This window comes from Mustela lutreola, chromosome 3 (genome assembly GCF_030435805.1).
Source record: "Mustela lutreola isolate mMusLut2 chromosome 3, mMusLut2.pri, whole genome shotgun sequence".
Lineage (NCBI taxonomy): Eukaryota > Metazoa > Chordata > Mammalia > Carnivora > Mustelidae > Mustela > Mustela lutreola.
Genome location: NC_081292.1, coordinates 185,030,614 through 185,056,144, shown reverse-complemented (window position 1 = coordinate 185,056,144; position 25,531 = coordinate 185,030,614). Strand labels below are relative to the sequence as shown.

At 45.7% G+C, this 25,531-nt stretch overlaps 1 protein-coding gene across 1 annotated transcript in view; it reads right to left on the bottom strand.

The window, feature by feature from the left end:
* MREG (melanoregulin) overlaps positions 1-25,531 on the bottom strand; it is a 60,790-nt gene that overhangs the window by 22,143 nt on the left and 13,116 nt on the right. The window contains exon 2 of the mRNA XM_059168110.1: positions 19,421-19,580. Within this exon, the coding sequence (XP_059024093.1) occupies positions 19,421-19,580 (160 nt within the window). The remainder of the gene's footprint in view (positions 1-19,420; positions 19,581-25,531) is intronic.

Sequence of the window (25,531 nt, the reverse complement as noted above, 5' to 3'; positions counted from 1 at the left end):
AGTTAAAGCAGCTGGTTTGTGACCTATTCATTCTTGTGTGTGTGTGTGCGAGCGCGTGCGTGCACGCACGCGCATGTGTGCACACGGGCGTATGTGTTTGGGGGAGGGGTAAGCCCTACCAAGAAAAAGAAAAGAAGGGGTGGGAGCACCTGGGTGGCTTAGTGGTTTAAGCCTCGGCCTTCAGCTCAGGTCATGATCTCAGGGTCCTGGGATAGAGCCCCACATCGGGCTCTCTGCTCAGCGGGGAGCCTGCTTCCCCCTCTCTCTCTGCCTGCCTCTCTGCCTACTTGTGATCTCTCTCTGTCTATCAAGTAAATAAATAAAAATCTTAAAAAAAAAAAAAAAAAGAAAAGAAGGGGTACCTGAGTGGCTCATTCATTTGGGCATCCGACTTTTGGCTTTGGCTCAGGTCATGGTCTCAGGTTCATGGAATCAAGTCTTGCATCAGGCTCTGCACTCAGCAGGGAGTCTGCTTCTCTACTCCCCCTCTGCTCCTTTCCACCCTCCTCCAAATAAATAAATAAATCTTTAAAAAAAAAAAAAAGAAAGAAAGAAAGAAAGAAAAGAAAACTGGTAACCCTGGCAGGTGACCCAATCTAATTTCCTTATCAGCCGAATCTCCTGGTAACTAGAGGGATATCTCCTAGGAGGAAGAAACCTTGTCTACAGAATGCCTTTAACACAATGTCTCAGGACAAAGCGTTCCTTAGACTCAAGACACCCAAAATCTTTGGGGTAGGGCTCCCTGGAGAATGTCACATACGCTACAAAATAATGAAGGGGTATTAGACAGAGCCCTTTCACAATTCAAATGCTTTCCACAATGTGAGGTAACCCAGTGAACTTTAGACTCATCTAGTATTCTGAGTCAGGTGTATATCTTGTGGAGGAAGAGCGTCCTAAGATGACATTCTCAAGGTCCCAGACCTTGCCCTGCTTCAGCTGAGCCTCTGGATGGCCTGCGTCTTTGATGCCGGCTGGGTAAGATCTGTGACCCGTGTGACTCTGATTCGATGATCTGTGTTTGGCTCACTCCACCCCTCCCCCATCACTTGACTCCTACGTGCTCATTTCTCCATATTTTTCACTGTCCACTTTACACCTTCTCCAAGTTATTGTTATCCTTTTTAAGACCAACCACTGCCCTGGTCCCACCATGCACATCTCTGGGATATTATAGCCTTGTGAACACAACATTCATATTGACCCTGGGACAAGAGGCAGAAAGATGTTGCTGCCTGGTCACCTTCCAATGACAACACAGTTCCATTAACAGCCAGGAGTTAGTATTTAAATTCAAGCCTTATAAAATGTTTTTCCTTCCAATTCCGGTATCTCATTCACTGCCTGCCTCTTACTCTCCTCCAAACTTCAGCTGAGCCTCCAGGGGCACTGGCTCTCCCACTCAAGTGTTTGGGGGTTACTCTGACCAAGCCTTGAGCATGATATAATGCCACAGCCTCGAGCCAAAATAATCACTTAGGCAGAAGCAGCCCCGTAATTGCCTGGATACTCACGGGTTAACACTTCTGTTTATAATTATCCCTTTACTGGTAACTATTATAGATAGTTATAGGATGACCCTTTGCCAAGCCAGTTAGGAGGCTGCCTCATGAATCCTGAATTCGGCAGCCATTTCCAGTTTTTAAGACCTTTGCCTGGGCAGCATCTACTTGGTTCTTCATCAACACGGCAGGCTTTTGTTAACTCAAACAAGTCCTTACCCCAACTCCTATGCACTAGAAATCTCAGAATGGGAGGGGAAAACCGTGGTGAGGCATGAACCCACTGCACATTCAACATGTTTGGAAATTACAGTGTATTTTTTAAAATTTTGACTAATATCGCGTCATGGGTAATTGTGTAGTCATTCCCCCGCCCCTCAAAAAATCAGTAAATGAGAAATGTTTTACACCAAAAAAATAAAAAGGCCAGAAGAGTCCCTCGGTTTCTAAAGAGGATCTCTTCTTCCAAAGATCACAAAGAGAGGCAGGGGTTGGGGGAGTCACAGGACGCCTTCTCCAAAGCAGCTGGTTACGTGTCCTTCTGGTAGGAAAACCACACAATCATTCGAGCAAGGACTACTGAGCAGCAAATCAAAGGCTAAGCATGAATGGCCTCAAGACAGATAGTAAATGGATTCATAAGACCTAAGGATTCATAAGAATTCATAAGGATTCATAAGGATAAGATAGTAAAAGAATTCATAAGACCTAAGGTCTTGGCCACAACTCCTCAGCTTTGTGACTGACATGCTATAGTAGCCAAAGATAATATGCAAACAAATGGGCATGTTTGTGTTCCAATAAAACTGGACTTAGAAAAACCAAACAAACAAACCTGGATTGGACCTGTGAGCCACAGGTTTTTGGAATGTGGAGGAAAAGGTGGCATGACAGAATGAAATCTACCTGTTCTATTCTGGGAACTGTCCAAGCCCCGTTCCAAGCACAGTGCATGTATCTCGCTCAAAGGACATGAGTCAAATCTAGCTCCTTACAATGTAGGTGCCCAGGGGTGCAACACTTAATGTTTCTTGGGGTAAAAACCACATCACTGCTCCCTAGTTCACAGGCCTTTAAATATGAGGACTTTGAGATCATGTCCTCCATACCTCCCTCTGTCAGATGAAAACAACAACAACAACAAAAACAACAAAAAACTAGCCCAGAGAGGTTGAGTAGGCTGCCAAATGTCACAAAGTAAATCAGCAGGATAGTCAGGAACCAGTAGTAGCGTTGAGCCTGAACCCCCAGAACCTTTTCTACAGCACCATGCTCCCCCTTGTGCTCTATGAAATAAGCACCTGGTTTCCTTTCTAACAAACTTTCTTTTTAACACCCTGCCTGAGCTCCAGGTGACAGAGTGAAGTAGATGACCTCCAAGCATGGCAAGAGAGTCTTTTTTCCAAATGACATCTCACATAAACCCCAGTATGAAACATGCGAAAGTAAGGATACCTCTTTCCCTCCACCTGGTTGCCCTCAAAGCTCCCGGGGCACCTTGAACGGATCATAAGGTTCAAGGAAACCACATAAAGACCAAGTGAAGAGGAAAAGACCTTTGGACACAAGCACAAAGGAACCATGGAGTGAGTGTCCTGAGGGGCATATCAGTTGTAATTTTATCACCTGCTATCCTCTCCAAGCCTCTAGTTTCCAGCACTCTCTTCTCTCCTTTTCAGTCCCGCTCTGCTACCCAGGGCCAACCACAGCAGAGCCCCTCCCTCCCAACCTCTGCTGTTTCCTGCAATCTTAATCCTGGATCCCATTCCTTTAAAAAGATCATTTGTGCTGACCTATTAATGATATTGACATGTAAATTAACTTTTTCTAAGACATACATAATTATCAGACTTCTGATAAGAATGTATTATTGCTCCCAGATATCAGATTTGACTTTTAAAGGGGATTTTTAGAAGCTCAACAGTGTTTTTGAAATCATGTTGCCTTACTCTTCCAAAGATGCAAGGGCAGGGGGCTGTGGGAGATAGGAAATCTTCTACCAGAGATGTTTTAATTATGTCAGTTTCCTGATAGATTCATTGAGGGGGGTGAGAGGAGAAGAGTTGTGACTTGATTTTAAAAAGAAGTTGAGGGGCGCCTGGGTGGCTCAGTGAGTTAAAGCCTCTGCCTTCGGCTCGGGTCATAATCCAGGGTCCTGGGATTGCGCCCCACATCGGGCTTTCTGCTAGGTGGGGAGCCTGCTTCCTCCTCTCTCTATGCCTGCCTCTCTGCCTACTTGTGATCTCTGTCTGTCAAATAAATAAATAAAATCTTTAAAAATAAATAAATAAAAATAAAAATAAGAAGTTGAAAAACCACAGACATCGCCAAAGCATCGGCCCAAGGTCAAGGTCTCCGTCATGATGCCTACACAGAAGCTATTCTTCAGGTAGTTGAGAATTGTGAAGCATCTGAAACTTGAATCCCTTACAAGGTAACAAGTCCTCCTGCCACAGTTTCACAAGTGGCATGAGACACGGCAAAAAACCACCAGACTCTTGGGAGGAGACAAAGGACCCAGCCATCACGGTTCAGCAAGTTTCATGGAGGTGCTCTAAGCTCCGATTACAAAGCAGTAATGAGGGGGAGGGGCAGTCAGATGATCTGCGCATGTGCAGTAGGCTACATTACACACTTACCCGAGGGAAAGGTACCCTGAACCCAGGGAACCTGTTATAACGAAAAACAGGTCTGCCTGTTCTTTTCTCTGGAGAGAGAACTACCTACCTACATCTCCCAGGGCTGTTCACTATGTAAGCACCCTTGAAAAGACAGTCCAGGAAAACAGGCAGGCAGTGCCTTGGCTCCCAGAGATCAAGAGATCCATGGAGAAGAGCCTGGGTGGCTCAGTCAGTTAAGCCTCTGCCATGAGCTTCCCAGAATGAGAATGACAGGGGCTAGAGGGAAGGAACAAACCTTGCACAAGGACAAATAAGTAAGCAAGTTTTACTTGTTTAGTTAGGAAGTGTTCCTCATTTCTCTTAGAACAAAATTCAAAATCCGCCCCCCCTCCCCCACTCCCCATTGCATGGCTCAGTGTGCATTCCTGCTCTGGTCCTTGCTGGCTTCCCAGCGCCACAGCAAGAGCCCCTTCCTTGCCTCCCCCGGCTGCGACCCCACAGGCCTCACTGTCCTTGGCAGCTACCATGCTCCTTGCTGCCTGGAGCCTTCGCACCTCCACCATCCCCTCTGCCTGGCACATTCTCCACAAAGCTCACGCCTTCCCCTCCTTCAGGCCTCCGTTCCCAGCCCAGAGTGGCTTTCTGTCTCTTGTCTTATTTTTCTTCGAAGTGCTCATCACAACCTACTTTGTATGTATCTGTCATGGGTCTTCCTTCTGCCCCTGAGGGCAGGCGCTTTGTTTATGGCTATGGCCACAGGAGCTACATCTGTCCACCAAAAGAAACAACGATTTATAATCCGATCAGTGGTCTGCCTACCTTTATGGGCTGAATTGCACACGCCCCCAAACTCCCTGCATTGGAGTCCAGACCCCTAGCACGTCAGGCTGTGACCCTATTTGGAGATGGTGAGGAGGGTAGCCAAGTTAAAAATGAAGTTATTAGGTGGGCCCTGTCCTTACAAGAAGGGATATTTGCCAGGATTTTGAAAAACAACAATGTCAACTGCTCTCCACTCTTGGAGGCAGAAGTTCCATAGAAAATCATCCTTCTGAAACAGGTCATTCAGTATGTACTCTCTCCAGTTTCCATGTGCCCAAAGGTGTTTTCTATTAAATGTCACTTTAAAACCGGTAAGAAGATTGGGGCTCCTGGATGGCTCAGTTGTTAAGCGTCTGCCTTTGGCTCCGGTCATAAACCCCGGGGTGCTGGGATGGAGTCTTGAATCAGGCTCCCTGCGCAGGGGGGAGCTTGTTTCTCCCTCTCCCTCTGCCGGCCTCTCTCTCTGTCTCTAAGATAAATAACATCTTTTAAAAATAAATTAAAATAAATAAATAAAACAGGTAAAAAGAGAAATACTATGTCCTGGAATAAAATGTTAAGGTGAAGACTAAGGTGTCCGTAAAAAGCCTTGTTTTCAAACACTTGGCAGTCAAAGGCCTGGATACATCTGGGCCTGAGCCAGTTCCTCTGGAGGACCAGAACCCAGCCTGTGTCAGCTGAGACCTTTACATAACAGAAAGCAGAGGCGGCCAGGGAGTGTGTTCTGAGCAAGCGGAAGGAATGATATGCGGACGAAAGCTCAGAGGTCTGCTTGCTTCCCCTCCTAGGCAAGGGCTTGCACAGCCCTGCTCTACGCATTCAGTGGCTGCAGAGTCAGAAGGGATCGGAAGCAGGAGAAAAAAAGAGAAGAAAAAAACTTTCAAAACGAGGGCACAGGAACAGGTGGAGCAAGTGGGATGAAGGACAGTCAGTGTTTGAACATCAGCCCAGGATCTGCCAGCCGGACAGGAGATCGTTTCTCAAATGCCCTGCCTTACCCAACACCGATCAGATGGCAAAGACGCCAGGGCACCCCCAGTCAGCTAGCCAGGCTCCTGTGCAACTTAGAGCTGTGCTCCTTGCTGCCTGCTGGCTCACGCCAGCGTTCACCCCATCCCAAGTCGGCTCCTGAGTCCCGCAAAACCCTCTGAGACAAGGAGCCATCTGGTTGCTCTGGTGCCTTGGCCTCCACCCAGGGATTCTGCATCCCAAGCTTTGGCAGCATTTCCAAGGTGGCGAGGCTGCTCCAAGCCCAGTTCAGGAAAGATCGTAAACCACAGTGACAGTGAGCATGGACACCAGGAAGCCCCACAAATAGCACTTAGCGGAGCAGACCTCTCTGCTCAGAACACCTCTCTTCTCCCTCGTTTTCACCAGTTGTGATGCATTTGGGTTCCCAAGTTCTCCTTTCAAATCATTCACACACTTCACTTGAATTCCTCTGGTTTTCTCCTAATACCCGCTTCTCTTTAACTTGTGGCTGAGCAGAGCCTATGCGGAATAAATGGATGTTTAATTGGGTAGAAAGAAGGGGAAAAAAAATGTTAGGCATGGGATACTCAGTGGGTGACAGCCAGGCCTGGAGAGGAGCCAACGCCAGGGGGCACAGCCAAGAAGATGACACGAGGTGAACCTGGAGGGGCCCCCAGAAGTGAAGAGGGGCCCAGAGCACAGGGAAGCATTCGGAAGGGGAGGGCTGCCCGTCCTGCTGGCTACAAATGTCCCCTCTTCATCCCCACTCATTACGCGACCCATTCCAAACTTTGGCCTGAAGAGACGTACTACAGTGACTTCCCATGAGAAAAAATGCCAAAACTTTTATAACTTTACACAGATAACAGCATACACGGTGTAAGACGACAGAGGGCATCTCAGAATTAATTTCTGCATGTTGTCACGCTTGGGTGGAGAGAACCATGCTTGAGCAGTCCTTGGTCTGAAGGTCTCTCTTCTTACAAGCTGTTGCCATTTCTACTTCTAGCTCCCTCAGAATCTCCCAGACTGTCTGTGACAGCCTAGGACAGAGCCCAGGGCTCATGGATGAAAGGTCTCGGCCATGAAGCGTGGCCTGTGGTTAGTAAATTCAACTGCACTGGACTTTCATTGTCACACGGACTTGGTTTCAAAATTTTCTGGGAAATTCATCAAAGCTGACACCAATAAAAAAGGGGGAGGGGAATGAAAGGAAAAAAAGAAAAGAAAAAAAAAGGAAGGAAAGGAAAAAGAAAAGAAAATCAGCAAGTCAGCTCAAACAGACTGGAGTACATTCAGCTCTACAACTGAACAAAAATATTCTGGTTGTGCTCCGGAAAGACTTACTCCTGCTACGCTCCTCCCTCATCCCTTGCTCAACATCGGGCCTGGTTGGTCTGCCAGAGCACCTGATCTTCTGGTTCTTGGTTGAAAGACTTCATTCCACAGCTACGACTGGCAGCCTGTGGCCCCAAAGCACTTCTCCCACATGCTTGTGGCCTCTGACCGCGAAACATTATTTATGGAAGAAGGAACAAGGTTAATTTTGACTCTGGTCTGTTGAAATGTGCTCCAAGTTCTTTCATTTAGTGATGGCAACAACGTGGCGTAAGAGCTTGGGCCCGGCTCTACCTCAACTAATGTGTCATGAGACGTGACGAACAGTTCAAGAGGGCGTCCCCCATTTGCATGCCTGAGCCCCGGGGCCTGCCTCCTCTATTGCAAAACCATCCAAGGGCCCCACTCACTACTGTGCTGGAAACAGCCTGATCCTGTGTAACCAGGTAGCTAGGGCTGGGGCTTCCAGAGTAAAGGGTGGTTTTATAGGGAGGTTCCTTCTAGAACACTCTGGGGATTTTAAGTCAGAGAAGCAGGAGCTCTGGCCCCCACCGGAACTCCATTTTCACTATGAGTTCAGTCAAAACCAGAAAGCCAGACAAGTGGCTCGTAAGCAAAGTTCTTCAGAAATCTTGCAGAAATTCCAGAGATGAGTGCATTCCTGACGGGACGGCCAAGCAGCCCGGACCTGCACAGGCGCCATGCAATTAAGAGCCATTTTCGGTTATTCTGAGATGAGCAAACCCAACCAAAGGAAGGAGCGGGGGCAGGCGTGGTTGAGGGGGGAAGCGGGAGGTGAAGAAGCCAAAAATAAAGCCCTGTTAATTACCAACTGCGGCAGGCAGGTGGAGGGGAAGGGAGTTCCAGAGAAGGAGCCTGATTGAGCAGAAGGATCTGACAATGCTGGAAAGATAAAAAGGGACTGATTGCTCCCGCAGGGTCTGCCCCAGCCTGTTCTGGCAGGACTGCTCAGAGTTTGCTCCTGCTCCTCCAAAACTGACTCCCATTCTCTGGTCTCCCCTCCCTCCCCTTCCCCTTCCTCCAGCACACCCTCCCAACAGCAAACCAGAACAGTGTAGAAAGACCCCGGGGAAACCGCCACCATAAAGTGTGCTGTGAAATGATGATTTGACATGAAGTAGGCATCTGTGAAGTGATACAGGCATATGATCTAAAATTGTTGTCAAATAGTACCGAGAGCATGAAGTTACAGGAAGACACAAGTCTTTTCTCTGCATGTGCCTCTGCTCCCCAGAAGTCACCATGACTAACAAGCTGATAGGTAACCTTCCAGAAACTCTCCTAACTATAATTAGCCTTAGCTCTTCTACGAGCAGGACGACAGGATACCTACCCCCTTAGCAACAGAGCATAATTCACTCCCTCTTGATTTTGTAACTAGTACTTTCATTGGATTATTTTATTTCCAGCTTTTTCACTTTTCAAAATAATGTGGTGAAGCCCACGTATCTCTGTTTAACGGTGTAAGAATATTCATAGGATGGACTGTTACAGCAAAGCTGCCAAGGGAACTGATTTAATTCATGTTCAATATTGAGGCTACTCCACCTTAAAGAGGATTGCAAACTGGTGAATGGAGCCAGAATGACAAATGAGGAAGCAGAGGCGCTATTCTGATCACAAGGGATTCCATTCTGGGCAACCACTTCCCGTGGGCTCACTTGTGTCCCAGCCAAGAGAAAAATGCAGGTCTTCCCTGAATGCTGCTACAGTCTGTTTGGGCAGAGATTCCTCCAAACTCAATAGCCTCATTGGTTTCTGTGCCCTAAGGGCAGCTTTAGATATTAAACAATAAAGCAAGAAAATGAGTTAGACTTCAGTCACAGAACTGTAGCTACCGATGGGCAGTAGAGATGATACCACGATGAGATTGAGAAGACAGTCAAGAGGTCTCAGGGCAGAAGATGGGATGGTAGGACTCACTGGGCCTTGGCAGTGCCTTAAATTCTATTTGCAATCATCTGTGCACTTCATTTGGACGACAGTGTCTGGAGATATTAAATTATTCTGGATTTCTCTTGATTCTACGTTCTGCTGCCTGACCTCCCAAATCCATGCCTGAGTCCAGTGCCTGAAATTACTGCTACCCTGGGGTGGTATTCAGAAATACCTATCTACTACCATCATGGGGCAAAGTGTCCTAACCAAATGACATGAATAATTTGATAGTGGAGGTGAAAGTACCAGGTTACCATGATCACACCAGGAGGACGGGGGTAGTTAGCATAGTGCATGTAACGTACTTAGAGCAGCACCAAGTACACAGTAAGTGCCCTATAAATGTGCTTTGCCATCATTCTCACAGTCTGATTCCTTTCCACCAAGCTACTTTCTAGTCTGGTCACTGATTTATCTTATGAATTTTATTATAGGGCAAAGACTTCTGGGACCACTCAGGTATATAGCCCCCCTCAATGGTTATATGCATTTGGATTTATACAACAGTCTCTTGTGAACTTGGTAACTGTTAGTAAAACCCCCCTAGATGGGTAATTTTATATGTCAACTTGCCTGGGCCACAGTAGCTAGATAGTTGGTCAAACTTTATTCGCGATGTTTCTGTGAAGGTATTCTGGGACTGAGATTAATATTTTAATTGGCATATTCTCAGTAAAGCAGATTACCCTCCATAACCTGGATGGACCCAAACCAATCACTTGAACGCTTTCACAGAACAATGAGTAATCTTCATGCAAGAAGGAATTCTGCCACCAGACTGCCTTTGGACTTAAACTGCAAATCTTCCCTGAGTCTCCAGCCTGCAGCCTCCCTTATCAGCTTTTGGATTTACCAAGTCTTCACAACTGTGAGCCAGTTCCTTAAAATAAATATCTCTCAATAGATAGATAGATAGACAGCCTAACCGTTTCTGTTGTTTCTTTCTCCAAAGAACTCTAGCTATGCTCATATAGTTCTTCTCCAAAGAACACTCTCTATGTTCAGATAGTTCTAGATGCCCTGAAAAATTCAAGTTCAAAGACCTTGCAAAGCTGATCACCAGATCTTGGGCAGAAGTGACACCACCCATGGTATTGCAAGCCTGTGTGGTTTGCATGAACAACCAACCAGCCTCCCCCACATACACACCCATCACACTGGCCTAAGAATAGCTGTGAACCTAGAAGTGGGTCCTTTTTATGATGAAAAGAGAAAGTAACCTAATGGAAGTATCAACCAGTTAGTTCTCATGCTGAGTTGAGAGGTGAGGGATCTAGGAAGAATAGAAAATAATTTTCCTACATTGTTAACACTAAATTAATATCAAGACTTAAAAATATTAGGCTGAAGAACTTGGGTCGCTCAGTAAGTCAAGCAAGTGACTCTTGATTTCAGCTCAGGTTATGATCTCAAGGTCATGAGATCGATCCCCGAGTCAGGCTCCCCACTCAGCAGGGACCTGCTTGAGATTCTCTCTCTCCCTCTGCCCCTCCAAACCCCCTGCTCGTGCATACATGCACTACGAGCATACATGCACTACGCTCATTCTCTCTCTTAAAACAAAACAAAACAAAAAAAGCAAAATATCCTTTCAGACATAGAATAACTGACCCTATAATTCCAAATCAAACCTGCTTCATTCAACATTGGACACATCATTTGTAACAAAATTAACCAATAAATCAACACAGAATTTGAGCTTTTGTTGAAACAAATCTTGTATAGGAGAATAGTCTAGACTTTGAAAAAATAATCATACATACATTGGCTTATTTCCCTTAAGAGGGAAATAAGTTAGACAGTGTATGTTCTACAAAGTCCTATGGATATCAGTTTATTTGAACACCAGTTTATTCCAGTTCACATTTAATTAAAGGACAGGGGACCCTGGTGGCTCTGCTGGTTGAGCATCCAGCTATTGTTTTCGGCTCAGGTCATGGTCTCAGGGTGGTGGGATCGGCCAGTGTAGGGCTGCGTGCTCAAGAGGGAGTCTCCTTCTCGCCTTCTCCCTCTTCCTCTGCCTCCCCACCTGTTGGTGTGTGGTTACTTGTGTGCGCGAGCCCAAGTTACCTCCCTTTCTCTTTCTCTCAAATAAATAAGTAAATCTTTAAAAAATTAATCAATAAATAAAATAAAATAAGAAAGAAAATCATTCAACTGTCTGCTCTAAATCCTCAGAACCTGGTGGCTTTCCTTCCCCACTCTGTAGTCCACTGTATAGAACACTGAGTCAGAAACCCATTTCTGCATGACACGATTTCAGAAAGTCCCAAAGAGCTCTGGCTCTCTCTTTTTAATAACAGTTTGTCTACATCAGAAGACTGTGGTGACAGCCTGGTAATGCATGCAGGAAGCACCCTGACCGGATGACGGGCAGGCATCTCTAATGATCTCATTTGTTCTAGCGAAATCCAAATTTGATACTGAGTCAAATCTTGTACGACCCCACTAATACAAGGTATCTACAGTGGTCCAAGTCACAGAGAGAGAAAGTAGAATGGTGGCTACCAGGGGCAGAGAGGGAGGTATAAGAGGTAATATTGTTTAATGGGTAGGGAGTTTAGGGTGGGAAGATAAAAAAGTCCAGAAGATGCATGGTGGTGATGGTCGCTCAGTGATGTGAATGTACTTATATCGCTGAAGTGGCGCTTCATAATGGTTAAAACGGGGGCATCTAGTTAAGTGTCTGCCTTAGACTCAGGTCAGGATTCCAGGGTCCTGGGATCAAGCCCCACATTGGGTTCTCTGCTTGGAGGGAAACCTGCTTCTCTCTCTCCCACTCCCCCTGCTTATGTTCCTGCTCTCTCTCTCTCTCTCTCTCTCTGTGTGTGTCAAATAAATAAATAAATAATCTTAAAAGATTAAGCTTAAAAGAGGCTCAGTCAGTTGAGCCTCTCTGACTCTCAGTTTTAGCTCAGGTCATGATCTCAGGGTCATGAGACTGAGTCCTGTGTAGTCTCCATGCTTAGTGGAGAATCTGCTTCAGATTCTCTCTTCCCCTCCCCCTGTGCTCACTTTCTCTCTCTCTCTCCCTCAAATAACTAAATAAATATTTTTAAAAATGGCCAAAATGGTACATATTATGTATTTTACAATACAAAAAAGAAAGGTGATCCTATGTCCCAGCTTGTCTAGGGCAGCCCCAATTTCTATCTTTGGCCCTGCATGCTTGATATTAGTGCCTCTTTTTCCTCTTAGTTAAGCCCTGTGACTGGGTCCCAAAGTAGGCAATAACTAGCATGACACCCCTACGGTTAAATAATTATTTAGTGTTATCTAGCTAAAACACGGAAAAGTAGAACTTTTATCCCTAAATCTAATTTCAAAGCCTGTGTTTTCTACCACCTCACACCCTACCATGTATCCAATGACTTCCTGTATGCATCAAGTTTTGTAGCATTTATTGTTTTTTTTTTCAGCCTTTTGAAAATCTAAAGAACTATTTTTTAATTTATTTTCAGCATAACAGTATTCATTGTTTTTGCACCACACCCAGTGCTCCATGCAATCCGTGCCCTAATACCCAGCACCTGGTACCCCAACCTCCCACCCCCCGCCCCTTCAAAACCCTCAGATTGTTTTTCAGAGTCCATAGTCTCTCATGGTTCACCTCCCCTTCCAATTTCCCTCAACTCCCTTCTCCTGTCCATCTCCCCTTGTCCTCCATGCTATTTGTTATGCTCCACAAATAAGTGAAACCATATGATAACTGACTCTCTCTGCTTGACTTATTTCACTCAGCATCATTTCTTCCAGTCCCGTCCATGTTGCTACAAAAGTTGGATATTCATCCTTTCTGATGGGGGCATAATACTCCATAGTGTATATGGACCACATCTTCCTTATCCATTTGTCCATTGAAGGGCATCTTGGTTCTTTCCACAGTTTGGCAACTGTGGCCATTGCTGCTATAAACATTGGGGTACAGATGGCCCTTCTTTTCACTACATCTGTATCTTTGAGGTAAATACCTATGACCCTGCAATTGCACTAGTATTTATTGTTTTAAATCTGCTGCCTTAAATACAGCTTTGGTGTGCTATCTACCTTGTAAGAAAACAACATCTTAACACTGCTCTCCAGAAATGCTTGTGCATATATATATATATATAAGTCATTACATGCTCAGAAACGTCTGTAGTTCTGTGTGTGTGTGTGTGTATATGTCTGTAGTTCTGTATATATATATATATATGTAGTTCTGTGTGTGTGTGTATATATATATATACATATATACATATATATACATATATATATATATACATGTATATATATATATATATATACATGTTCTGTATATGTGTGTGTGTATGTATCTATCTATCTATATATATATATACATATATATATTTTTAAAGGATCGGTGGGTGAAGAACAGAAAGGAACTTCCCAGACAGTACGTCTTCTGGTGTGGTCCAGTGGGTTTTCAAGCCAGGAATGGGGCCTGGGGTGTAAAACAGTCCCAAAGGAACAGCGTGTGGAGGATAGTACATCTAGTGGCCAGCACAGATGTTGATACTGAGCAAACACGAGAGTCACTGTGTGATTCAGCAGGCAAAGGGTGTGTGATGTCAGCAAATACACAGACGGGAGCAGCTACTGGAAGCAGGAAGTCAGCATCTGTTTGGCAAGTTTGTCTTTGACCCAAAGGATTCCACTGAGGCTTTTTCTAAGCTCACTGGAGAGAAGGAAGCAGTGTCTCCACTGGCTTCGGGGTCATCCAGACTGAGCTGGGATCCCAAATTCCCAGTCATTCCCTCCAGCACCTTGTACAGACGACTCGAAGTCCTTAATCTCAAGGATCTGAATGCCTCCCTCCCAGGGCTGCTGTGAGGATTCAGTCTGCCTGGGGAGCGGGCTGCTTAGCCCACGGTGCTAATACTCAGTATTATTGCCTAGAAAACAGAGGCTAAGACCACTTGAAACTCCGATCCTAGTAAGAATTTTTATTCTCTTGCCCACAAACCCAAATATTCACTAGCAAAATAAGATAGAGTATGGCCACCTTCCACAATCCGCACACTCTGGGCTCTGCAAGTACAAGGCCTTTGGGGGAACCCAGAATTAGCTAGAGAACTGCTTTCATTTTCTACTATTCTGCTTTCTGGGCTTGGCCTAGAGCTTGCAGTCCCATCTCCAATAGGAGCCAAAGTTCAGCACTTACAGAGAAGCCAGCCAACCCTGCCGGGGCACATCTCAGCCCATGTGTGGAGACCCGGGGAGACTGTCATGCAGAGCCCAGTGGCCTATCCCGGGCTCCTTGTGTGTCACAGGGATGTGGCCTGTCCCCAACCCTCCCTCTCGCTTCCTCACACCCTCCCACCAGATACTCCACTCAACTCCTGTGTTCTCTTTCTTTTCAGCACCAGGGCTATGCCAGGCTAAGTGTATACTCCAGATACTACCACAACCCCTGGGAAGATCTGTGGCTATTTTAGGCATTTTATATGAGCTGTTTACAATACCTGGCAACATTCTTCCAGCAGAATCCTGACATGCAGGAAGAGCCAACGAGTTATAAACTGGGAACATTTCATGCTTTTGCGTCTACAGTTTTAAAATATAATACCATCTCACGGCTCCCCAGAATCCGGCAGAGTATGGTTTCGATGGGATCACTCCAGCCACACGAGCATCTGATGTTCACGTGGATCCTCCCGGTGTAGAAATCCCACCTCTCTCAGTGACGGAGAGGCAGGCACAGGTCATGAGAACTACGGACACTTCTGAGCATGTAATGACTTAAGAAAAATAGGCATAGAATTTCTATCACTGATCCCACCAAATAAACATGACCAGTTTTGAACCAGAAAAGTGCTTAAAAGTGTTTAGAAGATCAATGTGACTTTTAGCATTTATTTTTCATAAACAAACATAAAAAGCCTTTTTTAGCAGAGTAAAAATGTTGGCTGTTACTGAACCATCAGAAAGGACATCAAAACACAGAAGTCAGGGAACATTAACCAAAGCAGAGATGGGATAGAAGGGCACAAGATAAAACAGAAGCCTGGGTCCGGAGCCTTGACTGGCTGCGATCCCCACAGAAAAGCACCACCAGGGAAAGGTGTGCTACAGTACAACCAAGAACATTACCTAAAATGAGATCACGATCCTCATGCTCAAACACAGCTCTCGTCTCCTAGCATCAAAAAGTCACAGAAATAGGCTTTGGGCAGACGTGGCTCACCCATTTTTAAATCTACATCAAATTGCAGACAATACCTATTCCCTTCTCATGATTTCAATCATGGTGTTCACAATATACAATGCCTCTAGATGCACGAAGCCAAGATTCAAATCTCGGCTGCCATGTTTTCAGCTCCGTGGCCTCGAACAAGTCGCTTCCAAAAGAAATAATCATGGTGCCTACCTCACTGTGTTGCTGTGAAGAGGACATAGTTAATACATGCAACTTGCTTGAACAGTGCCTGGAGCTGTTCTCATTGTTATTGACATCTTGGGGGACAAGAAAATTCAATATGATTAAAATCAGGTGTCCAAATAAAAAATTAAGAGGCATCGATATTTCATAAACCATTGTAAGCTCCCTAGAACAGAGTGGATTATGTGAAGAACAATCCGTCTAATGGGAATGAACAGAACGATCCTGATTCAGGGTCAGGATTCTGAGAAGTTCACTATTTCTCAAACGTAAAGTATTTTACGGCATCATTCGAAGACAAGAGCAGTAAGTTTTCCACTGCTTGGAGGTCTGCAGATGCATTATTTCTTCTGCTGGAAGTCTGTTTTCAATTAGCTTTTGAAGCTTTTGCAAATGAAAGTGCATTCTATTCTATTTCAATAATGTCACATTTTACATCTTCTGTTACTGCAACTAACTTCAAGTTTGGGCTTTGCTTCATTATTTGCTCTGCATACACTGCTTTTCTGACTTTTTTTTTTTTCATTTTGGGGAAACAGTGTGATTTGCAGCATTTCACACCACTAGGGGAATGGAGGTAGCACACACAACTATTTTGAAATTATTTTTTATCTTTCAGGGTATTCCAAATAGGGACATTGCCAGCATGGCTATGGCTACTCAAGGAAAACCATAATGCCTGATTTTCCTTAATACCTTGCTTGAGCTTCTAAACTGTATCATACAAGAATATCTTGGGTTCCTTGTACCTCAGTAGGTAGAATTTGTTTAGGTAGAAAACTAAAACCCTCTGTTTTATTAACATTTGTACCAGTTTCATCCTTTGTGAAAAAGAAAATAAGCAACAGTAGTAAACAAGGAATTCCTTCAAACTTAAAACACAACCCAACCGGCTTCCCAACTCCATCTTACTCATCAATGGTGGGTTCGTTTCTGGTTCATACCAGACAACATAACAATAATAATATGTAGTAGTCATCCATCTTGTAAATGTGCCCGGTATATTTGCAGCCCACAAACATATTTTGTCTAGTTGACACATTTTTTTAATGTGAGTTATCACTTAAAAATGTGGGGCACCTGGCTCAGTCAGTTAAGCATCTGCCTTCGGCTCAGGTCATGATCCCAGGGTCCTGGGATCGAGCCCTGCAATGGGCTCCCCTCTGCAGGGAGTCTGCTTCTCCCTCTCCCACTCCCCCTGCTTGTGCTCGCTCGCTCTCTCTCCCTAATAATAAAATATTTAAAAAACATAAAATAAATAAAAATTTGGACATTTTATTTGTGAATCTGGATTTTCATCTTCCCTTCAAAATCAAAAGTTCTATGGGGTACGTGGGTGGCTCAGTCGGTTGAGCACCTGACTCTTGGTTTCGGCTCAGGTCATGATCCCAGGGTAGTGAGATTGAGCCCCTCGTCAGGCTCCACGCTCAATGTGGAGTCTACTTGAAGCCTTTCTCCCTCTGCCCCTCCCTTCCCTCTCTCTCTCTCTCAATGTCTAAAATAAATAAATCTTTAAAAAGAATAATAAAAAGTTCTGGCACTTCCAGATCCATGTTGTCAGAATGACAAAGAGCTGCCTGGAACTCAGCAGCTGCTCCCTTTGAGCACAGGATAAGCTTCCAATGCTCCCCCGTTCCACAGTCTCAGGGATCTTTCCTAGGTTCTCCTAGGAAGCTAGGGGAGGCTCTGTGGCAATTCCAGCATTTAAATGTACCCTGACCTAGCAATTCTTGTCCCCAAAAATCTACCCAAAATCATGCAAGTATATATGGATATCCATTGCAACACTACCTCAGAAACCCTGAAACAACATAAAAGTTACTAGGGACTGGCTGAATAAGTGATGGCCAATCCAGGAAAGAGAATATCAGAGACCCTCCCCAAAACAATGAGGTAAATCTAGAGCATCCTGAAATGGACCTAGGTCTAAAAAAGCAAGGTGAGGAGCAGTATGTAATGTGGGGGGAAATGAAGGATAGATTAACATATGCTTTTATATGTATTTCAAGTGTTTGGAAAAAAAATATGAAAAAATTTTTTATCCAGGTGCCTTGGAGAGGAGGGGTGCGCCAGCTACTCTGGCCCTCTTGCTGTTAGCAGCTTTGGGCACAGTGGGGTCAGAAGAGGTCTATCCTCACCGGCAGAAAGAAACCCTCCCTGGTCAGCCCAGTTCAGTAGGGTAAGGAAGGGGTAGCTCTCGTATCAAGGGAAAGCCAGGTCACTCGCTCCTGTCCATATGCTCCAGAAGGGCAGCCAGGTGGCAGGACTTGGCTGGAGCAGCTCAATGACGTGCTTTCGGTGTTATTAGCGGAGGATGGAATTGTGCAGGGGACACTGGAAACCGGGGACAGAGCAGAACACAGCTGGGTATGATATACTGTATAATATACAGTTAAACCCTGTGATTGATGTCTAGCAGAGGCCGTCCTCATCAGCGCTCCACACCCAAGACAAAACTCACCTCCACAGCCTCTGTAGACACTCCAGGCCACCTTCACCCAGGCCTGAAGGACTAGAAGCAACTGTCAGCCCCGCCCCAACCAGAAGATCCCCACCCCCACACCTGCTTCTAACTCTGCCCACCCCACCCCCCAAAGGCATCCAAGCCAAAACAGAATAAAAAGACATGTGGCTCTTCTGAAAGCTATCACTTCCTGCTAATGCATGATTGGGAAAGGAAAAAATTAAGCAACCAATTAGCAAAAATAAAGAAGCCCAGATAAGGAACAGATGACCCTCCCACCCCCTGCTGTGGCCACCTGTCCCCAGCAACACACATGGACCCTCTCTGGTACTTATTTTCAGAGCCAGAGTCTGGGGTTTTCAATGTCCCTATTCTTTTCAATTACTATAAGATACAAAGTAAAACATGACGTCTGTATTTAAAAAGGGTATCCACTCAGAACTAACTGATAAACACAGAATTTAGAAAACTTAGTATTATTTGGAAAATAATACCCATCATATTCTATTTTATTGTATTATACATAGTACCATAATGAGGAAACAAAACATGACTCCCCTGTTGTTTTCTCTTATTATAGCTTGCTCCTTTTCAATATGCCAATGTTCCCATACCAATAACTTGGGGATAAGAGTTGACTAAGAGTATTTTCAGCCCCTGTCTTTATCCATTTGTCAAAACCTGTACAATATATGCTACAAAGAGTGAACCCACATGTAAACTCTGGACTTCAGTTAAATGTATCAATACTGTCTGTACCAAATGTACCTCCCCCCCATGCAAGATGTTGGTAATGGGGAAAACTGTGGACTGTGGACGTAGTGGCTGTATTTTCTGCTCCATTTCTCCATAAACCTAAAACTACGCTGAAAAATTACTAATTTAAAGATTGCTACTACCAAAAAAAAAAAAAAAAGATCAATTTCATGCCTCATCACAAAAATTATGATACGTGGCTGTCTAATCAACACGCACAATTTAAGAAGCTATCAAGAGAAAAAACAAAACTAATTCAGACCCCGCTAATGCACAAATTGTGATAATGCAAAATACACTTCCACCTTCCACTTCCGTCTGAATCTTCTAACTGTGGCTTGCTAAGCAGGCCATGGAAGATGGTCCGCTCTCTTCACCGTCTTCCGCAGCACTGCCTCGCTTGCGCTGTAATCCTTGCATCATCGAGGTCGTAAGTAGAAGGCGGTCTCATCTGTGTGTCCAGCAGGTGGACCAAGACTAACGAACATTAGCACCCCCAGGCTTCCTTTTCTTTATTCCAAGCTGGCCTTCTCAGTCACTGCTTTTTCCGACTGGCCATTATCAATGGCACCCGGCAAGATCTCGACCGGCGCCCGCTTACCTCTGAATCTTTGGCCTGCTGATTTCGAACGACTATCAGATTGTACAGGATTCTGTCGTCATCTGCCTCTGTGTGGGACAGGTCGTGGGGCATGCTCCACAAATTCTTGTCATCGTCTCTCGCCAGAGTTGCTCCAAATGAAGAATATGGATTGCTATCACTATGGTGTTTAAAAAAAAGGGTATAAGCGTTTTGTAATATATATAATGTATATAACATATACATCAGATGCCTGTAACATGTAATGCAAATAAAATGTTATATACTGTATAATATACAATGTAATATATAAACATATATTTCTACTAACAAGGCCTGAACTGTCTCAAATAATTAAGCATAGCACAGTAGAATAATTTTAAAAATGGCTTTTAAAATGACAGAGAACAGATGTAACCAGACGCCTGGGTAGAAGGGATATTACTACGTTCATCAGGAAATTGAGCCCTGCACATCCCAGCAGTGAAAACTGAAAAATGAAATCCAGTGGGGGGAAGGGGAATAAAATTCTTGTATAATTAAAAGAAGAAATTGACAAGTGACCTGAAGAGGTGAGCTTTTCACGGGCTATGAGTTCAAGGAAGCACAGTAAACTGAGATCACGATGGCAATGAACTATCAAATTCCTTACAAGAAAGTGAAGAAACAAATATGCATATCCAAATGCTTTCCTTTTTTTTTTTTTAAAGATTTTATTTATTTACTTCAGAGAGAGAGAGCAAGCATGAGTGGGGGGAGAGGCAGAGGGAGAAGCAGGTTCCCTGCTGAGCAAGGAGCATGATATGGGACTCAACCCCGGGACCCTGGGATCATGACCTGAGCTGAATGCAGATGCTTAACTGACTGAGCCACCCTGGTGCCCTCCAAATACATTCAGTAGACAATGTGGATTGTTGAGTAAGAAGTTCAGTAATCCTATTTTTGTATGTTCACTCTAGGATTTACCCTCTACAAGGTGGTTACCTGTGCTGGGACTTCTGGAGGAGGCAAGTGGCTAAGCCTCACTTAGGACCTGCTTGCACCTGGCCCTGGTGAGTTTCTGTGAGACTGAACAGCTAGGGTCATGTCGAGGATATTCCCTTGATCTAATTATATGTATGAAGCCCTGACTCCATGTTAACCAGAGGGCTCCATAAAGTTGTGAACAAAACAGACACATAATCCCCATCCTTGGACCTCACTAGAGCCCAGGGAGGGAAACACATTAATGAATGACCAGGTGGCTATAGAGTAAAAAACTAGGATACGCACTGTAGAGCCAGTGGTGGGAAGCATCAGGTAGGCATTGTAAAGAAGGGGTGATTGAGCTTTAAGTTGTAATTCTAGAACAGAGTTCCAGACAAATGAAATAACACATTCAAAAGCCCTTGGGTCCAGTTGTAAAAAGTGGAGCACAAGTGGCGGGGGATCTTGGAACCAAGGTCGGCAGGAGGCCACTATCTGCCTCAGACAAGGGGCCAAGACACTGGACCCTGAAATCCCTCTAGCTACAGTGCAAAGTGTAGGGTCTGGGACTGGACAAAGAGATCAGAGCGATGGGGAAAGGAGCAACCTATGGGGAACCAGAGGCTGCTTGGCCACATGTGGCTGTCATGTAGGCAGCCTGACACAGCAAAGGCAGAAATGCAGAAAGCACTTTTGTTCAGAATGATGAGTCAACAAAGAATTCAATCAAGAAATGGGCAGAGGACATGAACTGACATTTCTACCAAGACCTACAAATGGCCAACAGGCACATGAAAAAGTGCTCCACATCACTCAACATCAGGAAAATACAAACCAGAACTGCAATAACATATCACCTCACACCAATCAGAATGGCTAAAATTAACAAGTCAGTAAACAACAGATGCTGGCAAGGATGTGGAGAAAGGGGAACCCTCTTACACTGTCAGTGGGAAAGCACTGTTGGTGGGAATGGAGGTTCCTCAAAGAGTTGAAAATAGAGCTTCCCTATGACCCAGCAATTGCACTACTGGGTATTTACCCCAAAGATACAAATGTAGTGATCCGAAGGGGCACGTGCACCCGAATGTTTATAGCAGCAATGTCCACAATAGCCAAACTATGGAAAGAACCTAGATATCCATCAACAGATGAATGGATAAAGAAGCAGTGATACACACACACACACACACACACACACACACACACACACAATGGAATACTATGCAGCCATCAAAAGAAATGAAATCTTGCCATTTGCAACGATGTGGATGGAACTAGAGGGTATTATGATGAGCGAAATAAGTCAATCAGAGAAAGACAATTATCATATGATCTTTCTGATATGAAGAATTTGAGAGGCAACGTTGGGGAGTTGGTGGGTTAGGGAAGGAAAAAATGAAACAAGATGGGATCAGGAGGGACACAAACCATAAGAGACTCTTAATCTCACAAAATAAACTGAGGGTTGCTGGTGGCAGAGAGGGGGGTAGGGAAAGGGTGGTTGGGTTATGGATTATGGGGGAGGGTATGTGCTATGGTGAGTGCTGTGAAGTATGTAAACCTGGCGATTCACAGACCTGTACCCCTGGGGCATTATAATAATAATTTGTTAATAAAAAATAAAAATTTAATTAAGAAAAAAAGAGTGAAATCTTGCCATTTGCAATGACAGGGATGGAACTAGAGGGTATTATGCTGAGCAAAATAAGTCAATCAGAGAAAGACAAAGACCATATGATTTCACTCATACATGGAATTTAAATAACAAAACAGAAGAATATAGGGAAAGGGAAGGAAAAATAAAACGAGACGAAATCAGAGAGGGTGACAAACCATGAGAAACTCTTAACCATAGCAAACAAACTGAGGGTCACTGGAGGGGAGGTGGGTGGGAGGGGGTAACTGGGTGATGGACATTAGAAGGACACTTGATAGAATGGGCATGGGGTGTTGTTGGCAACTGATGAATCCCTAACTCTACCTCTGAGTCTAATAACACTCTATATGTTAACTAAATTGAATTTAGATTTAATTTTTTTTTTTTTTTTAAAAGATGATGAGCCAATGAAAGAGAACACAGATGAGGCCTCAGTGCCCTAGCGGCACATGTCAAATTCATTCACTCATCCCTTCGGTTGCTGATTCCACAAACAGGAAATGGATGCCTGCTGTTTACTGCGCGCCAGGCTGGGTGTTTTGGGGACATGAAAACAAAAAGGACATTGTGCGGTTCTTAGTGTGACAAGAGTGCAATGAGATAAGTGAAATTAAATTTTTTAAGTATAAACAGAATGTCGTAGAACCAGAGAAGGAGTGACAACCTGTGTGATGGGAAGGAAGCTCAAGAAAGGTTTTGTGGAGGTGATCTCTAACCCAGACCCGAGGAATGCACCACCAGGTGCCTGGAGGAGAAGCCGGGGAAAGGTATTCCGGGCAGAGGGAATGACGGGGGCAGCGCACAGAGGCCTGAAGCAAGCACAGGCCTGGGGGATTCCAAGCCTCCCTGTATGGCTACACCACACAGTGCTGGCACAGAGGGAAACAGAAGCGTGGGAAGAAGAAAAGGTCACTCGGGGTCAGACCGATAACCCTGCTGGACTTTGGACTTTATTGTGTGAACTGTGGAAAAGTTTAAGGGGATTTTGAGCCTTGTCAGGTCTGGGTTTTAGAAACAATTCAGGGGGAGGAAGGACCAAAGACATGGCCTAGGAGGCCATCCCGGGTGTTCATGATGATCTCTGAGGTCCTCTGTCAGGGGGGCGGGTGTGGGGCTCACGAACCAGCCACAACCACAAGGCCACTCGATTTAAATGTCATTTGTTAGAGTTCCAACGCAGGTTGCTTTGCGGCACAGGAAAGTGGAGTTCTGCTAATAAATACATATTTCACCATACATGTCTGAAATACTGGTTGGGAGAGCACGAGCAAGGGTGTAGATACGGAAATAGGACAGGAGGGGACATGGGAGGACACACTCTAGCATCTCGAGAGGTTAGAGCCCATGGCGGGCAGAGTCCTAGCTGATATGGGAGACGGAGGCCTTTAACTGACCCCATGCAGAGGAGGCCAGGGTTGACCTTGAGCCTATGGGACGTTCACAGGGAGGTGAATCTGGCTTGGGAACAAGGACGGGGCTGGCCATCTAGACTAGGGAGAAATGCCCATGCACTTCCATCCCCTGGAAGACGCAGCATCGGAGGACTGGCCTGGGCCTGGGGAGTAAGGAAAGGCTTTGATGGAAACAGCTAGACTTAAGCAGCAGGAATGGAAGGGCCACTGGAGAGAGAAGGGGAGTCCCAAGGAAGACAGACGGTGAGGCCGAGAGGAACTCCAAAGGGCAGGCAGACACTGGAAAGGCGTCCACGATGTGAGACGTGCTGCCTTTGATGGCTTTCTGCCTAAGCAGATTTTACAGTCGGTGATAAAGCCCGGCTGCCTGACACAGAGCTTCGCCTGGGGGCTCCCATGTCCCACCCCTCCTGCCACACGGCTGTCTGAAGTCAGAAGGGTAGGTAACACTACCCCGTTTGCAGACGCAGACCAGACTCAGACCAGACTTTGGCATTGCTTGACCGTCTGCCCAGGACTGACCGCCAGCTGACAGTCCTCCCAGCATGAGGTCCCCAGTGGGGTGGCTCCAAGCAGCCACGTGTCACAGGCTGGACATCCAAACGCGGTGACAGGGACACACCCACAAATGGAGCGGCTCAGCTAACCAGTGCACATGTGCATGTTGCCCTCTAAACCGGCAAATTCCCCCAGGGCGGCTCCTCCGGGCATGGAGACCCCAGAGGCTCACGGTGGCCGCCGCCCTGGCTCCCGATGCCACTGGACATTTCCCTCCAGGGCCGTGAGACTCTAGTACTTTCCTGAAACCGCTCTTCAGCTTGTCCCCGAATCTGTTCCACTTGTGTCAGTCTGGACTCTGCAACAGGCTGGAAAGTCCGTCCAGGGAGGGACTGTACTCTGCACTTCTTAACATCCCACATGGCCTGGCAGGAGCAGGCACAGAGGAGGTGTTTTCAGAGTATGTGACGAGTGTCTGTCGCAAAGTGAGCTGTTAGAGGAAATGTCAGCCACAACCCCCCATTGCCACCTTTCTAAGACTCCCCCCAAAGCAGGAGGTTGAGAAATTCGCCAGTACCCACCTGCGTTATCCGTGATCAAGCACATGGGACCACGAGTAATCTAGCCCACTTTCTGCTCCCAACCCACAATCCCTTTGCATGTTTACATTACAATAGGTGCCTCCGGGGCTAGTCCCCTTCCTCTCAAAGCCCACCTCTCTCTCTCTCTCTTTATCTGTCCCTCTCTCTTTCACCCCAACACACACACACACACACACACACACACACAGGAACACGCATGTCTCTGGCCAGTGTGAAACACAGCCTCTCCTGCTTCGTCTGCAAACCCAGACACAGCTGCACAGCGAGGTCAGCACCGGGCCTGTTCAAAGGAGCTCATGCTCCAGACACGAGGAGCCTCCCCAGTGGTCTCCACATCTCACGCTGCCCTAATTAGAAGCCGAGTTGCCCTGGCATCCCGTGAGCTTCGGACTGCCTCGTCCCTGACACCCAGGGGGATGGCATAAAACAGGCAAGAGAATCCAGCTCTTTGGCCCCTGGGCGACCAACGACTCTGACCCGTGCTGTTTGCCTGGGACTCCTGCGCCCCTCCTGAGAGTGGGATGTGACCCTAACCCTAACCTGGTCAGCCACACTCCGGTCCAGATGAAAGTGAAGGAGGGTCAGTCAGAGCCCGCCTGACTCGCTGATCCCAGATTCTCTGCTCTGGCAGGCTAGACCCTGACCCTTTTCTTCTGCACCGCCCACCCCATCCAGGCATCAGTCTGCTTTACTTCAAAACTGTAAGCCCATAAGGTGGAGAGACCAGAAATAAAAGAGAGAAAGAAAGAAATGTGTAAAGCAAATGACAGGAGAAGCAGCTTGGGAACCTTGTGAAGGACTCTGAGGCTTGTGTAAAGAGAATTCAGTGCAAAGGCCCTGAGGTCTGAACCCACGAAGCTCAGGGAAAACAGAAAGCAGGGACGGGGGTGCTGAACCAGGAACTTTGACCTTCTCCCCACCCCCCCCCATAGAATGATTTCGAAAAGGTTCTATAGAAAGTGAGAGCAGCTGTTTTGCCCCCGGACACAATCTG